The 17,558-nt window shown below is 41.6% G+C and overlaps 1 protein-coding gene across 6 annotated transcripts in view; it reads left to right on the forward strand.

The window, feature by feature from the left end:
• BIRC6 (baculoviral IAP repeat containing 6) overlaps positions 1–17,558 on the forward strand; it is a 342,965-nt gene that overhangs the window by 124,371 nt on the left and 201,036 nt on the right. For 5 of the 6 annotated variants that reach the window (XM_068232104.1, XM_068232106.1, XM_068232109.1 and 2 more), the window contains exons 28-37: positions 968–1,176; positions 1,580–1,926; positions 2,710–2,929; positions 4,082–4,215; positions 5,044–5,181; positions 5,521–5,648; positions 7,948–8,079; positions 9,166–9,381; positions 11,293–11,476; positions 12,476–12,634. In XM_068232104.1, the coding sequence (XP_068088205.1) occupies positions 968–1,176; positions 1,580–1,926; positions 2,710–2,929; positions 4,082–4,215; positions 5,044–5,181; positions 5,521–5,648; positions 7,948–8,079; positions 9,166–9,381; positions 11,293–11,476; positions 12,476–12,634 (1,867 nt within the window). The remainder of the gene's footprint in view (positions 1–967; positions 1,177–1,579; positions 1,927–2,709; positions 2,930–4,081; positions 4,216–5,043; positions 5,182–5,520; positions 5,649–7,947; positions 8,080–9,165; positions 9,382–11,292; positions 11,477–12,475; positions 12,635–17,558) is intronic. The other variant, XM_068232108.1, reaches the window with a different exon arrangement.

The following is a 17,558-nucleotide window of genomic DNA, read 5'->3' on the forward strand; positions in this document are numbered from 1 at the left end:
AGTTTCGATTTGCCGACAGGCCCATCAGGACTGGCCACGCGTAGCTTTTTCCGCATTCCCGACTATAATTAGCACTATTGTGGGCCGCAACGCGTACAAAAATACGCGTTGCCGCATTACGCATGCATAAATATGCGGCAACGCGTTTTTTTGTATGCGTTGCGGCCCGCAATGGCGCTAATTACAGTCGGGAATGCGGAAAAAGCTATGCGTGGCCAGTCCTGATGGGCCTGTCGGCAAAAACGAAACTAACTGGCAGCGGGGGACCAGAGGATTAGTGAGTGGCTGCGAGGGCACAGGACTGCTGCAGGGGGCTGGTAGAAGCCCTAGGTGAGTAAAACTTTTTTTTTTTTTCTGGCTTAAGTGTCTCTAAGAGTTTTCATGAGCATAATAATTGTAATTCCTCTCTTAGCATTTATTTACCTAACTTACAATTTATTGCACAGTTAAATTACCGGTCTCTTTCGAAGTGAACAATTCCACAAGAGTGTATGTGCATCACTACCAATCCCATTGCTTTGGCATGTGCAGCTGCACTGTGCGTACTAACAAATGACCCCCGGTGATCATATGCAGTACGCTGCTGCCATTCAACTAGCTAACTAACTCAAGCGTTAAATGCTAACCAATACTTCTAAAGTGTGTGTGTGTGCGTGTGTGTGTGTGTGTGTGTGTGTGTGTGTGTGTGTGTGTGTGTGTGTGTGTGTGTGTGTGTGTGTGTGTGTGTGTGTGTGTGTGTGTGTGTGTGTGTGTGTGTGTGTGTGTGTGTGTCACGTCCCAGAATTTTTTTGTTTGTTTTTACTAGGCTCAATATATACCCAGAAGTCTGCACCAATGCAGATTCAGTGTACTGAACCATAACGTTTCAAAGCAGCTCTGTTTAGAGTGGAGTTTTTTTGTTGTTGTTTTTTTTTTTGTTTCTTAAAGTTTTGAAAACTGATGTCCATACTAATATTTTTATGTTTAGATCACTGTGATAGGCCGTTATGGAAGTACAAATGCCAGAGCCAAGATTCCTTTGGGTTTTTACTATGGCCATACTTATATTTTACCTTGGGAGAGTGAACTGAAACTAATGCATGACCCACTCAGAGGTGAAAATGAAGCAACAAGTCAGCCTGATATTGACCAACATTTGACAATGATGGTAGCTCTCCAGGAGGACATCCAGTGCAGGTAATTACTATACTATATTTACACCATTTCCAGCTGCCTGGTGTTAACTGGTATTTACTGTACTTCTGTTACTTTTTATAAAAATGTCTTAAATGTCAAGTGGATTTAAAAAAATAATAATCGTACTCGCCTAAGGAGTGGGAAGGCTCTGGGTCGTCTCACAATTCCCGCATCTCAGCACGGTCTAGCGCCTCCCTGGTTGCAGTATCCGACCAGAAGCCTCCAGCTGGGATTCAAACGGGGGTGACATCGATGGAGTGAGGGGACTGTGAGAGGACCCAGAGACTTCCCCCTCCTTAGGTAAGTATCTGATTCTTTCTATTTGACATTAGCTTTAATTTACAAACAATGGATTTTGTTACACATTTTGATGGTATAACAGCATTTTTTTCCTGTTATCTAGATATAATCTTGCTTGCCATCGGCTAGAGACTCTTCTGCAGAGCATTGATCTCCCCCCACTGAACAGTGCCAATAATGCACAATATTTTCTCAGAAAGCCAGATAAAGCTGTAGAAGAAGACAGCAGAGTGTTTTCTGCTTACCAGGACTGCATACAGCTACAACTCCAACTGAACTTGGCTCATCATGCTGTTCAAAGGCTCAAAGTGGCCCTCGGCATGAGCAGGAAAACACTAAAGGAGCAGTATGATTCTCGAGAGCTCATTCATACGTCCTCAACCGAGCAGCTGCGCACAATTATTCGATACCTTCTGGATACATTACTCAGCCTCCTCCACTCCTCCAGTGGTTAGTTATTTGCCTAAAAGAGTGCCTTTTCTATTAAAACTTCCATGAGCATTATAATGTCTATGTATTTGTCCATGTATTGTTTTTCAATTAAAAGTTTATGTGAAAACAGGTACTGTATATTCTGGTGTATAAGACTACTTTTTAACCCTTGAAAATCTTCTGAAAAGTCAGTGGTCGTTTTATACACCGGGTGTCATTGATGCCGGGTGATGCCCTGTTACAGACTCTCAGATCTCGCTGCTGAGGACTGTAGTGAAGCGGCGCAAGTGCACTTGTGTGAGATCTGAGAGGTGGTAAATGGGATACAAGGGTGGGCCAGAAGTGTGAAAGAGGTGCGTTTCATGGGTACAGCGCGGTCTATTCTTCCATACCGCTCTGATACACAGGGAGACAAGGAGAGCTGACCAATCCACTTAGGGAGAGGGAGCGTTGACCAATCCAACCAGTCAATCGCCTATATACTGTTATATACTGGGTACCACATACAGTACAGCACCAGTATCTGTTCATACACAGCACCAGTATATGATTTTTGTTTTAAATTTTAATTTGGTGTGCATTGGAAGAGCGGTAGTCTTATACAGCGAGTATATCCGAAACTCTATATTTTAACGGGAAAAGTTGGGGGGTCGTCTTATACGCCAGAATATACGGTAAGTTTCCCCTCCACTGCCATTTAAAGGAGCCATGCATCCAGAACAGTTGAGAGAGCAATAATAAAATATTCTTTTAATGCAGAGAAAACCCTTGTGAATGCTAATATTTGTTTTCTCCCTGAAGGACATTCAGTGCCTGCAGTTCTCCAGAACACTTTCCATGCACAGGCCTGTGAAGAGCTTTTTAAACACCTGTGCATAAGTGGAACCCCAAAGATACGGCTGCATACCGGCCTTCTATTGGTGCAGCTCTGTGGTGCTGAGAGATGGTGGGGACAGTTTCTCTCCAATGTTTTACAAGAACTTTACAACTCTGAGCAGCTGCTGATCTTTCCTCAGGATCGGTAAGATTTTATATATGCATTTTCTAATATATACTTTGTTTAGTTTTATTTATTGATGTGTGCACAGTGTATGCTTTAGATAAGTGGTAGCTCTTCAGTCTATGCCCTTACAGCCTTACTTGATCCAAATCTTTTTTGCAACCCTGACAATTATTAATGCTTTCTTACTCTAGGGGGGGGAGGTTAGAATCCAAAGGCTAGAAACTCAAGATGATTTACTTATAATTGTATCCCAAAATAGAAATTGAGGAAATCTTGTACATTAGATAGAAATAATAATAATGCTAGTAGTTCAAAGAACCTTTCCCCGATGTAAAAACTTGTTTTTGTGTGAAATCAAGCTTAAATAACAACTATGGCAGAAACTATTCTTCAGTAAACCCCACATGCCTATAAAGCTTTTAGCCAGCAACACTAGAAATATTTTCAGAGGTCTCTCATCACAGCCTGTGTGGAAAAAAAATGCCTCGTTTACCAGCTGTTTGTAACAGTTTTGTTTCCACGTCGATGCTAGAGCCATATCATGTAGCTAGGTTACACTCCTCTGTCACTACTCAGAGGAATGATTTACTGTTTTTCTGCCATGCCTGCTATCTCATAGATCATATGAGAACAGCTGAGGGATTTTTAGATACAGAGAAGGATCTGCAAGAAGGACCTATACTTTTTCTTAATTGGATGCTTCCACCATCATTCAGAATGTTATATTGCGGGCTGTAAGCTGTTTACTTTACACTGCGAGGCAGAGGGAGAGACACAGGATCAGACACACAGAGCTGCAGCTGATGATTATTTACACACATTTGAAGCTATATTTCTACTTTCTATCATTCTGAACACGTTAGTCACAGTATTACGGCCAGTGAAGATTGTTTCTGTGTGCTGGACACAGTCCTCCCATAGTAATGCCCAAAGTGAAAACTGATCTCTGTAAATGTAATTTTCTTCACGTAAATCATGAAGAGGTAAAAAAACAAAACTAGTACTACTGGAAATGTATGGCATTTAGAGTTTGTCAACTTTGATAGTTGCCCTTTAAATATTTGTTTATTGCTCAGTAGTTGAGTTAATCAGACATGTGTGAGCGAGTCTTTTAGTGAGAGAGTTCTCTAAATCTTGTGCTAATGTATGCTGTTCTCATTCAATTCACAGAGTCTTCATGCTGCTTTCTTGCATAGGCCAAAGATCTCTTAGTAACAGTGGTGTCCTGGAAAGTTTGCTGAATCTGTTGGACAACCTTTTATCGCCTCTACAGCCACATCTGCCTGTGTATAGGCGTGTGGAAGGTAAATAGTTTTTATGCGTGTAGGGTATCCCACAAGTCAGGACCGGGCAATATATTATTAAAATGGTAGTCGGTAGGGTTGGTTTAGATATGCAGTGCAGGTGGGGGTGATTGATTTTAAAATTGAGCTGAATCCAATTTAGAGGATACCAACATGGCAGGTGGACTTTTCAGGCCACCCAATAAAAATGTCGCCCTGTTGCTTAGGTCTATATCCAAACCATCCCTACCTTTTTCTATTTTGGCAATATGTTGCTCGGGCCTGACTAGTAGGATAAACCTGTATTTTAATGCAATAGACTTCCTTGTTAGGGAGAACTAAGCTTTTGGTTTTATTTGTGGTTACGTTTCTTGTAAATATGAGTGAAAATGTGTTTCGGTGTAGTTATTTGTGTGATGTAATAAAGTTAGAGGGTAGAAAATATTTGATTTAATGAAAATCTGTTTAGAAGCCCACCATATGTGCACACATTGACTTTATGTAAACAATTGAGGTCTAAATGATGATAGTTTACCTAGGTAGTACTATGCTCCACTTATAGTCTGTCAGATGTCAGAAGACACCAGATGTAATGTGGACATCGTTGCCACTTCTAGCATTTTACTGCTCTATCCAGTGAAGAACTGTAGTAAGCATCGCTTGCGTGCTCTTTCTGTGTTGTAGGATTATAGTCCATGAACATAATTGGGTAGTGTCTGTATAGATGAACTGCTGTCAGATATTTGTGGGCTCAGAAAAGTTTTGTCACAGAACGTGTGTTAATTGATTTGCTTACAATGCAATATATCAATACATAGTAAGTTTGTTTTTGCCTGAACCCTTCTGTAGGTGTCCTGGACATACCTATGATAAGCTGGGTGGTCATGTTGGTTTCTCGTTTACTTGATTACGTTGCTACAGTGGAAGATGAAGCTGCAGCCTCAAAAAAGCCCTTGAATGGTAAAGAGCGAGAGCGGATCATGTCAGGTATTTATAGCCGACTGTGCCTATTACAACACCTTCCTTCTAGATATTTTTTTATTTTTTTAGCAAGTTTGCACTGTTAGATCTCTGTATAGGTGTAGCAATAAAGGCTGGCAATGTGCTTTCTGTAACCTGAAATAAAGGTAAACTTTCTAGAACCCGGATTCTTTTTTTCATGGATTTTCTGTTTGAGAATCTTTCATCTTGTTTGTAGTTGTAGACCGCATTGCTCAGTTTTATTTGAATATGAAATACCAATACTGTTTCATTTAATTCTCATTTATGTTTCTTGTTTGCTGAATTGTATTTGTGTTCAATTCAATTGTATATTCCTCTGTACAGGGAACCAGTGGAGTTTCATAAACAACAGCCTGCATACACAGAGTCTTAACAGATCATCGAAGGGAAACAGTAGTTTGGACAGGCTGTACTCCCGGAAGATTAGGAAGCAGCTTGTTCACCACAAGCAGGTAATCTGTATGGTGTGGAACATACTATTTTGTAACAATAAAATGGGAGTGTTCTCCAGATCGGCGATGCCTCCCTCAGTTCATGTTCTGGTGCCTGCTCATTACTCATACAATTTAGATATAAGTCCCAAGACTGAAGCAGAGCATATTTGGAAACTAAATATAACATTGTCTACACTGAAGACCGCTATATTTAATCTGGAATTTGGTCCACTTAATGAAGTCTGAAGCATTCTTTAAAATAAAAAGAAATGCTGAATGAGAGGGAAGGCTCTGGGTCCTATTCAGTTTTCCCGTTCTCCTGCTGGTCTCCTCATTCCCCCGTAGGCTCCCCTGTTTGAATCTCCAGCCACGGGAAGCTTCCACAGTCTCCGAAAGCACTCGGGCTTCTGGAGACCGGCGGCTCTGTACTGTGAGTGCGGGAGACAGGTCGCTCGCGCATGCACAGTATGGAGCGGCCTGTCTTTAGAAGCCCGAGCACTTCCGAAGACTGCCGAAGCCTACACAACACAGAAGAGAGCAGTCCATGACTGAACAGTAGTGGACTGCTAACGGGGGAAGCCTGCGGGAGAACACAGGGACTGGGAGGAGAACGGGAAGGCTCTATAGGACCGAGAGCCTTCCCTCTCCTTAGGTGCGTTATTTTAAAAATCACTTCAGACTCCCTTTAAATGTGTAGTGATTTTTCTAGGGGTTTTAGATTGTGCTCAATTGTTTCTGCATATAGAGGTACAATAGTAGTAATTCAGTATAAATCTTGACTAAGTATATTTAGTATATTTAGTTGGTGGGGAAACCCTTCAGATGTCCAGCATTGTAATTAATAGCACCTGATAAATGAGAAATTGCATGCTTTTATTGCAGGTCAGTTACTTTATTCCTCTGAGCACCAACGTATTTGAGTTAACTGAAATGCCTCTACAAATGTAATTATTATTTCATCCTGATAAATGGTAAATCGATTTATTATGCAAATGCTCAGTGCAAGAAAACAGTAATCCATTGTGATGTGATATCATTTTTTTAATTTTGTTCAAACTCCTAATTTATCTACTTGTTGTCATGGTATATTTAAAAATATACTTTTTAAGTCGAAAAACTGATCGAAATGTTTTGCAAGAGAACAAAAGGATAAAAGGAAGCTAAATGAGCTTAAAAAAAACAAATTCTTGGTAAATAGAGGAGGTAGTGGTGGAATTATCTCCTTCAAGTAGACACACAACGACTGTAGTGAAGACAGTCAATATATTTTATTTATGAACTCCAAATATGCAGCGCGTTTTGCAGATTTGATCCCGCTTCATCAGGCAATAACAACGGAGCAATAGCATATGTGGTCAGTAGAAGAGCCAGGCACCTCTGTGTCACACATTGTAGCTGATTTTCCTTTTCTCTCTCATTTCATGCCAGGTTCATGTTGAAGGAAAGCTGTGCTGAGAGAAATGTGGTGGATACCATTGCTGCCTTTTTAAAAGATACAGCTCACTTTTTAAAGTGTAACTGAGACGAGTAAAAGGAAAACATTTATACCTAACTGGGGTTCCCTCCAGCCCGTTAAAGGGGAACTGAAGTAAAAGGTATACGGAGGCTGCCATATTTATTTCCTTTTAATCAGTACCAGTTGCCTGGCAGCCCTGCTGGTCTATTTCTCTGCAGTAGTATCTGAATAACACCAGAAACAAGCATGCAGCTAGTCTTGTCAGATCTGACTTTAAAGTCTGAACTACCTGATCTGCTGCATGCTTGTACAGGGTCTATGGCTAATATTAGAGGCAGAGGATCAGCAGGGCTGCCAGGCAACTGGCATTGCTTAAAATGAAATAAACATGGCAGCCTCCATATACCTCTCTCTTCAGTTCCCCTTTAAGACCCCCTCCCATCTCCTGGGGCAGCTCCAGTCATCCTTTGGCCGTCCCGATAAACTTGATCTGACACACATGCATGACTCTGTCTCGCCCGCCTTTGTTGCTGGGAATGCGTCAGGGCCGTGCACAGTTGGGACGTACATGCGTGACTGGTCAAGTTTACCTGGCATGGCCCTGGGAGACCAGAGGGGGCTCAACGCCTGAAGGGGGCTGGAGAAAGCACCAGGCAAGTATAAATATTTATGGTACCTTTTACTAGTCTCAGGTTTCCTTTAAGCTCAGATGTTGGCTTTAAAGTTTAAACCAAATGATTAGTGTGAGAACTAGCAAAACTCAGCATAGATTTCTTTTAGCATTGGTTCGGAGTAAAAGTCTTATTAGTTGATGCTGATAAAAGTTCATTATTTCATTTAATAAATTAACTTTTCCTCTAGCAACTTAACCTACTAAAGGCAAAACAGAAGGCTTTAGTAGAGCAAATTGAAAAAGAAAAAATCCAGAGCAACAAGGGATCATCCTACAAGCTTTTGGTGGAACAAGCAAAACTCAAACAAGCTACTTCGAAAGTGAGTGGTTTCAGCAACTCTTTCCCAGATGTTATTTCTTACAATTTGTGTACACATGAATCCAAGATCTCGTTCACACTCCTAAATCTAAGCCCTTGTTCACACTAAGGCTTCGTTCACACAGCGTGCGTGGTGTGCGCCGTGCATGGACAGCACTTCTGGCGTTCAGATAGCGGTGCTGCACAGCAGTGCAATGTGCTATCGCAGTGCTGCACACATTTTCAGCAAAGCGCAGCGCTGATCAGATTAACTGTAATGAATGGGATGTGCAGCACAACACAGATGGTGTGCAATCGTGTACTTTGCATTCCGAATGCACAGCCGAATGCCTAATGTGAACGAGACCTTAATGTTATTAGCATTATTAAATGGGTTTCAGGAGTACAAAAATGTGCCTGTTACATTGAATACATTTATTTGTAACCTTACTTGATCCTCTTAATGTTTAGAGCACATGTTAATTTAGAACCCAGCTAGAAGTGTTTGGCTGCACGGTGCAACTCCCTCCCTGGACAATTTCTTTAGAAAAATGCTGTATTTTAGCTAACCAAATGCATCTAAAATAGTATTAGGGCCCAGGCAATAAGATATGTGCCTGAACTTGGATTGTGGCCAAACCCCCTCCTATTCCCTACCCTATACTATGCATGCTCCAGATAGCTGGTTCTATTCCCCTGGAACACATTTGAGCTCATCTAGACATTTTCTCTCCCTCCCATCCCCACCCCAGTTTGATTTTTCTTATTTTATTTACCCCCTTCCTTATGCTTATGATTGTACAAGGCAACTTTTGTATGAGCCCTGGACTCCTAGTCCCTACTCAAATTTGATATATTGAATACCTTCCTCTTCTCCTTTGCATTATATACTCAGTTCAGGTTTTTCTGTCTGTTGAGAGTATGATTTAAATGCAATGTTACCTTGTTGTCCTGTCCTTTTTATGTAAATGTCATAATTCCATGTTTTGTTACTTTAATAAAAAATTTCAATCTCAACTTCAGAAAACAAAAAGTACATTATAGTAGGAATACGTTAGACTTTTTTTCCCCTCTGTTTTACTATAAAAATGTTTTTTTTCTTTTGCAGCACTTTAAAGATTTGATACGACTGCGCCGTACTGCAGAGTGGCCGCGGTCTGCTCAAGACACAGAAGTGGCTACAACAAAAGAGAGCCCAGAAATTGAGCCTCTTCCTTTCACTTTGGCACATGAGCGTTGTATTTCTGTTGTGCAGAAGCTTGCTCTTTTCCTACTATCTATGGACTTCACATGCCATGCTGACTTACTGCTGTTTGTTTGCAAGGTATGGTCTCCGGTTTAGCACCTCCTTTCCATTAAAGAACCGTAAACTCATGCGATAAGGAATCGTATATGTAGTACAGCTAAGAAATAGAATATTCGTAGCAAAGAAAAAAAAGCCTAATGTTGTTTTCCAGTACAGGAAGAGTTAAAAAAAAAAAAAACTTCCGTTATTTATGCAAAAGAGCTGCTCTGAGCTCTTAGACCCAACATGGTCAGATGCAACAGCAGAGAAAGTGTGAGACAGCTTGAGATAAGGCTTTACTGTAGGAAAGTTCAAAGGGTCATTTTTTTCTGCTTTTGTTTTATATCTTATAAAACAGTGTGCTTTCTATACTGCAAATATTACAGAATGCAATGTTATAAAAAAAAAAGCTCCATAACCCAAAATCAAAAGGACTCTTTATATTTGCTACTAATGTTCTATATATTATCCATACTATACATACGATTAATTATATCATTTAGTTTTTTCGCTTCAGGATTGCTTTAAGCACATAAATATGGTTATCTCTCTGCCCTAAAAATGCATCAAAATGTTGAATTTCACTCAGATATTTGTATACAGAGATCTGCCCACAGCGGTCAACTACCCCCGTGAGAGCAGCATCATGTCCTTGCTTTGCACACTGTGTCCTTGTTGCCTTAGCAACCACAGGGACGCGCACAGAGCCTGCTCAACTGCGCGCACATGTGCAGATGGTTTTCAGCACGGACACAGGAACATGGGACACAGAGACCACAGGGATGTTATTATAGAGGATGATGCAATGTTATATAAGAAAAACTATAGAAGTGAAAATAGAAATATTAAATTATTTTCTTTGCTACTAATGTTCTATCAATTATCCATACTACACATAGTTCATTGTATCATAAACATTTTTTTGCTCCAGTGTCGCTTTAAAGAGAATTTGTAACGTTAAACCGTCCCCTGGGGGTACTCACCTTGAGTGGGGGGAAGCCTCAGTATCCTAATGAGGCTTCCCACGCCGTCCTCCTTACCTCAGGGGTCTCGCTGCAGCCCTCCGTACAAGATGACGTCAATATTTACCTTCCCGGCTCCTGTGCAGGCGCTCTGGTGGCTGTCGGCTCCGAAGTAGGCGGAAATACCCGATCGCCGTCGGGTCTGCTCTACTGTGCAGGTGCAAGTTTCCGGCGCCTGCTCAGTAGAGCGGACCCGACTGAGATCGGGTATTTCCGTCTACTTCGGAGCGGAAAGCAGCCACAGCGCCCCCGCTGGAGCCAGCAAAGGTAAATATTGGATTGACAGTCGGGTCTGTCGCCGGCTGTTCGGAGGGCTGCAGCGAGACCCCCGTGGGACAGAGGACGGCGTGGGAAGGCTCATTAGGATCCCGAGGCTTCCCCCACGCGAGGTGAGTTACCCCCAGGGGATTTTTTTTATGTTACAGAGTCTCTAAGTAATTTTAGCACTACATGTGCCTATACTTATCTCATGTCACTTTAGGTACCTTTTAAGTATATTCCATCTTTTGAGTGCTCCCCAATGTGTGCCTCAGCTTTTCACTAATTCACTAAATGTGTGACCTAGCCTTCCAGTGTAACTATTGTGTGTCTGGGTATATATGTATAAACTGTATTTATTACTTTTAATTTTTGTTTTTCTTATGAAAGTGGAATGCTCCTTTATTCAGTACACTGCTCCAATTCTCCACTTTCCAATATGGACTTTTTTTTTTTCCCCCTTCATAAATATCTAGTGCAAGTCCTTATACATAAACTTCTACACACACCAGTGCAGTAAATTCAGTTTGTTACTTGAAGGTATACTCTAGTTACCAAGAGCATCAACAAAGTTGATTACCTTACATTATTTGTAAATAAACTGTAATATGAGCATTTATGTAATTTTGAAGCTTCTGTCCTATTTACAGACATTTACTGTTTTTATTAGGTGCTTGCAAGGATAGCGAATGCTACCCGTCCTACCATACATTTGTGTGAAGTGGTGAATGAGCAGCAGCTGGAAAGGCTTTTACTGCTACTTGTTGGGACAGACTTCAATAGAGGAGATATCTCTTGGGGTGGTGCATGGGCACAGTACTCTCTGACCTGCATGCTTCAAGACATTTTGGCAGGTATGGTACTACTTTAGTAGGTTAAGGTTTTTTGCAGCTGTTTCACACTGATGCTGCCTTTAGAGGTTTGGCTTGCATCGGTAATTTTTCTTTGCTGTGAAATGACCTTTTTTATTATGTGGAGTAAAGCTTGCTGCACACTTTTGACATTCTGATTGGCCAATTTTACCACTATCCTGTAAGTATGATGTCGTACCTAGACAATCTGTTCATAGTATTCACAATCTATTGGCCCACATACTGTATGGAGGTGGTGAAATTGGTCAGAGCTTGGCCAATCAAAATTCAAGTTGTCTACCAGGCTTAAGGCACTGGTTTCAGTTGTAAAATTTCCCCAACCCTTCCTATCATACCAATCTGCTCCCATTGACCAATGGTTACCCTTTCTAGTATGAACTTTTGAATTAGGATGATACAATCTACTGATTAACTTTTAAAAATTTCTAGTCATGTGATATTGTCGAGTTTTTGTAGGCATTGGTCCTCAGCCTAGAACAACCTTTCCTGAGCGACAAACTGCAGACCAGGCTCTCATGTGTGAGCAGCCCTGCAAAGTCACAGTTTGAATAAAGATAAATGTGTAAAGGGTCCAAAAGTAATTCTCACTGAGGATTGGAGGCCGCTTTGTTTCCCCGTGGGAAATTGAAAACGTAAATTCAAAAATCTAGAGACCTCAAAGGGGGAAGGAAAACGGATAATACACAAGTCCTTATTATCAGTAATTTAATCTATATGTACATTCAGCCTGTTAAGCTCAGTTTTGGCATACATTTGCTATAAGTGTTTTGGTACACACAATTGGGGGTATTTGATGGGGAAGTGCAGAGAAAACTTGTAGTCATTTTATAAACTTGAGTTATGAACTGATATGTCCGGTCTTTATTTTAAATTTCCATTAGTTCCTTCAATGCACTTTCCCTTTTAGTAGATAGTTTCTGCTGCGTGTACAGTTGTCTGTTATAGATAATTCATTCTTGCTCACTGCATTTTGCATGACAGGAGAGCTGATGGCCCCTATGGCAGCTGAAGCCCTCGAAGAAGGAGCCATGGCAGAGGATGCTGGAGCCTCAGCTGGAGACTCTGATGACTCTTTACAGCAGTCTTCTGTCATACCATTAGTGGAAGCGGTGGAAGAGCCATTAACACCTGATATCACCGGTAGGTAGAATCCAGATAAACACTGAGAGATTATACATTGTTACTAGTAATTCTGTTGCATTTCCAGGCAGGGTTGCCAGAACATTTTTTGTGTATATGGAGTCAGTTGTTTCATAAAGTGAAAAAATAGAGAAGCAATTGTATAATGATTCCTAAGTTGGATTTGTATTAAGTCCTCTATTATTTTGGTTTTAAAGATTAAAAAATGTAGGTTTAAAGAGGGATTGGTCTACCATTTTATCAGGGTGGCACTGCTTGATGTTCCTTCTTCACTTCAGTGATAGTAGTTATCTTAGCAGCAATTGATATGGATATCTTAAGCCTCTTTGTCTCTCTAACTCCTACATGTTCAACTCAGGCCCGTAGGCCAAATCTGTCCCTCAGAGCCATTAAATCTCAAGTGGTTTCCCCACTTTGCATTATGTTTGGCCCACTAGACCACCAGGGAAGCTATATTGGAGGTGAAGCCCAAGAACACCTGGAAAGCCATATGGGGGAAGTAGGGGAAAAGCACTTAACACTAGGGAACTGTATAGGGGAGGGAGGACCACTAGACACCTGGGAACTATGTAGGGGTTGGAGAGTGGGCCATTAGACACCTGGGAACTTTAAAAGGGAGGAAGGTGGCCAGTGGACATTGAGATTGGCCCGTGACTAGGTCCTAGTGTACAATTTCGGCCCACTTTGTATTTGAGTTTGACACTCCTGCTCTAACTTCAGGTGTCCTTTAACACAAGTTTTAAGAGCTTGAATTATCAAGAATTGGCTACATTAGTTAACTTTGACTAATGATTCATATAGTGACAAAATAGAATAAGTGAACACAGGAACGTTCTAAAAACAACTGGTAACCTATATAATCTCATTATGCTACATGTCTCTTTAGGCATACTTTAACCACTTTACCCCCGCGCGTACGTATTTCTCCGCCCCTTTTTCCATCCTTTAAAAACCAGGGACGGAGAAACACGTACTTTCCGCGTTCCCGACGCTGCCCGCGCTCCCGCTCGTAAACACGCCGCCCGCCGCTAGTAAAACCGCCGCCGCCCGCTCGCCCAGAGATCAATGAACGGGAAAATCCATTCCCGTTCGTTGATCTAAGCCCCGCAATGATCAGCTGCTCTCCTATGGGCAGCGCGATCATTGTGAGAAAAAACTCACGTGTCCAGCCTCCTTATTCTTCCTCCAAGCTTCCGGAAGGAAGCTTGGAGGTCGCATTAAAACAAAAAGTTACTATGGCCATCTTGTGGCCAAATAGTAAACTACACCCTACACATTTTTCACATACAAATAAATGACTTTTACACATAAAATTAACTCATTACCTCCCACACTCCCCATTTTTTTTTTTTTTGTAATTAAAAAAAAATTAAAAAATTTACAATTAAAAAAAATACATAAATAGTTACCTTAGGGACTGAACTTTTTAAATATTTATGTCAAGAGGGTATAACACTGTTACTTTATAAACTATGGGCTTGTAATTAGGGATGGACGCAAAACTGAAAAAAATGCACCTTTATTTCCAAATAAAATATTGGTGCCAAACATTGTGATAGGGACATAATTTAAATGGTTTTATAACCGGGACAAAAGGGCAAATACGTTTCATGGGTTTTAATTACAGTAGCATGCATTATTTAAAAACTATAATGGCCGAAAACTGAAAAATAATTATTTTTTTCCCCACATTTTTCCTATTTTCCCATTAAAACACATTTAGAAAAAAATAATTCTTGGCATAATGTCCCACCTAAAGAAAGCCTAATTGGTGGCGAAAAAAACAAGATATAGTTCATTTCATTGCGATAAGTAATAATAAAGTTATAGACGAATGAATGGAAGGAGCGCTGAAAGGTGAAAATTGCTCTGGTGCTCAGGGGGTAAAACCCCTCAGTGGTGAAGTGGTTAAAGGACCGTCTTGGCTCCTTACTAGACTCTGGGGATGGTGAATGAGCTGCAAATGGTTATGCTAATTTCATGCAAATGTTTTCTGCTTAAAAAGAAACCATATGTATTTTTTTATGCTAAAGGTCAGGTTTTTGAAATTTTTAAATAGTTTTGTAAATTTGACTGCAGTTCATTCTGGCATGATTGGTGCATTTTACGTAATAAGTAGTGTACAGGTGGCCACTAAGGATACAATTTGCTGAACAATAGGAAATGATCAATTGGGGACCACTAAAGGACAAAAATCTCCTAACCAATCCGATCAGATTGATGAAATCAATCTGATTTTCTGAACAATTCCATTAATCTGAACAAATTGGTTAGGAGGTTTTTGTACGTTAGTGGTCACAAACAATCATTGATGATCATTCATATGAATAATTGTTTGTAAACGATCGTTCAGCAAATTGTATCATTATTGACCACCTTAAGACTATCAGACTCAATTTGCACACTTGTTTTAGGCACTATTTCTGTATATCTTTAGTCTTTAGCAGTGTCTCCTTCTTTGCGGAAGCTCTATTTCAGTTGCTGTTTTATTGGTGTCTAATGGTTTTGGTATTTAAGTAGGTGGTTGTTTAGACGTTTGCCAAATTCACTTTAATCCGTACGTTCTCTTTTGCACTTTACAGAACTACTCTACAAATGCCAAATAAAGTTTTGAATTTTTTTTCATAAATATATATATATATATATATATATATATATATATATATATATATATATATATATTTATATTTTTCCAAGTAATTTTAAGGAACAATAGTTCATTAGTAGTTGTGGCTTAATATATTCCCTTATTATTTGCACCATAAGACACACCTGAGCATAATGGGCACCTAGGTTTAAAAGGTGAAGACCAGAAGAAAAAAATTCCACACCTGGTGCATCCATGTTGCAAGGGTGTCTTCTTGAATGGAAGTAGCTGCTAGGTCTCCCCCCAAGCTGTGTCTCCGACACCCCAGTGCAGTCACCGTAGCCCCTGCTGAGTATAACAGCAGCGGAGTGCTCATCCTCTTTTTCCTCCTATCTTCATAGTAGCAGGTTCCCCCTCTCTGTGATCCGAAGGTGAATACATAGATGCCGTCAAGTCATGGAGAGGGGGAACCAGTAACGATGAAGATAGGACACTGAGAGGAAGGAGCATGTTGGCCAGGAGGCGACTGTGCTCTGCTGCCTTCATAATCTGCTGGAGCCATGGGGATTGCTATGAGGTGCTGGAGGGACTGCTTCCGGGAGATCTGGCGCTGGCCCGATTAATGTATTATTTGGTCCATAAGTCTTATGGGACAAACATATATGGTATTTAACAAAACTAGTCAACCTGCAGCTTTTGTTAGTGACTGCTGGTAGTTGCAATTAGAGAATGACAGTATCACGTTCAGTGTTCTCCCCAGGATTTTTTTCCAGCTGGGTGGCATGAAAAAGTAGCCGGGTGGGGCGGCACGGGGAAATTTGGCGGTGTGGAAAATCAAATATGCACTAATTATGTCCCACACATGCGCCCATGTGTACGCTGGCAACCACGTGGGGCATGTGTATGGATAAAGGATGCAGCCTGGAGCTAGCGGTGCATACGGACAGGTAAAGTATAGGGGCGGGGGCACATTGCACATTAAGGGGGTACAGTGTTCTCCCCAGACTCTTTTAGCCGGGTGCTCCACCCAGCTAGATTTGGTGACCACCCGGCTGTCATCGGCTCACCTCTTCACCTCCTCCTATGCTGTAAGCATAGTTGCCCTGCATTTTCATCTCTCCCCACCCGGCTACTTTTTCATGCCACCCAGCTACTATTTCATGCCACCCGGCTGGAAAAAAATTCTGGGGAGAACACTGGGGGTAGGAGGCGGATGCGGCATCACAAGGCCAATTCCTGATCGAGTTCTGCATGAAATCGAGCAGGAATTGGCCTGCGGTGTATGGACAGCCGACAGATCTTTAATCAGATTCGATCAGAGAGAGATCTGTCACTTAGGCGAATCTGCCCATCATCGCTAGATGTATGGCCACCTTTACTGTTTGTTACAAAAGGAAGGGCTGGATTGTCAGTGACCGCATCACTCCTTATACATTGTCCCAGTTCATCAAAGGAAACGGCACAAGCAACTAATAAATCAGCGCAACTTAATTTGTTTCCCGCCACGATACGCATGTTAGTGTTCACGTAGTGTGCATAACTAAGCAACTGTGCGGCCGTTGCTTAGTTACGCACGCAACGATGCCACTAGTGCACGTACAGGGAAACCAGATTTTGTTGCGTCGATTTATTAGCACAAGGAACAGGAGGTTGCTTGTGCGATTTCCTTTGATTAATCAACCCCCTCATCCTTTAGGTTTCATCCATGTACATTTGCTGTTTTCAGAGGAGGGGGGATGGGGGGATTTAGCAGTATTTTTTTATTTTTATTTTTTTAATCGTTCTGTAATTTTTTTTTTTTTTTTCTGCAATACCAAGTGGCTCCCAGTCCCAACTCGTCCACCGGTAATGCCATTGCTGCTGCTCTAGCCATGAGATCCATGGCAGCCTGGAAGCCCCCCCCAAGTGACCCAGTCATATTTCCAGTTCAACCCTGACCCCCGAGTTCCTCCTCTGCCAAATGCGGGGCAGAATCTCAGCTCAGTGAGCTGGTGTGTGAGATGTCCCGCCCCCTCTCCTCGTCTCCCCAAGTTTCCAAACATCCCCCCCCCCACGCACAGAGCAGAGTAGCAAAATACTTGTTTACCCGCAGCGTGTCCGTCCCCCTTCGCCACATACAGGCTCTATTAGCAGATTACCGGCTCATATCTATGACGCTATGCAGTAGTGCCCTGCCACTAAAGGGTATCATAAATGTGAGCCGGTAACAGGCAAGCAGGGGAAACCTAACGGCGACGAGTGGTGAGTGAAAGCTTCCGCCGTACACTCTAATAGAGCCTATATGTGCCGAAGGGGGACGGACACGCTGCGGGTAAACGAGTACTTTGCTACTCTGCA

The sequence above is a fragment of the Hyperolius riggenbachi genome, chromosome 4 (genome assembly GCF_040937935.1).
Source record: "Hyperolius riggenbachi isolate aHypRig1 chromosome 4, aHypRig1.pri, whole genome shotgun sequence".
Classification (NCBI taxonomy): domain Eukaryota; kingdom Metazoa; phylum Chordata; class Amphibia; order Anura; family Hyperoliidae; genus Hyperolius; species Hyperolius riggenbachi.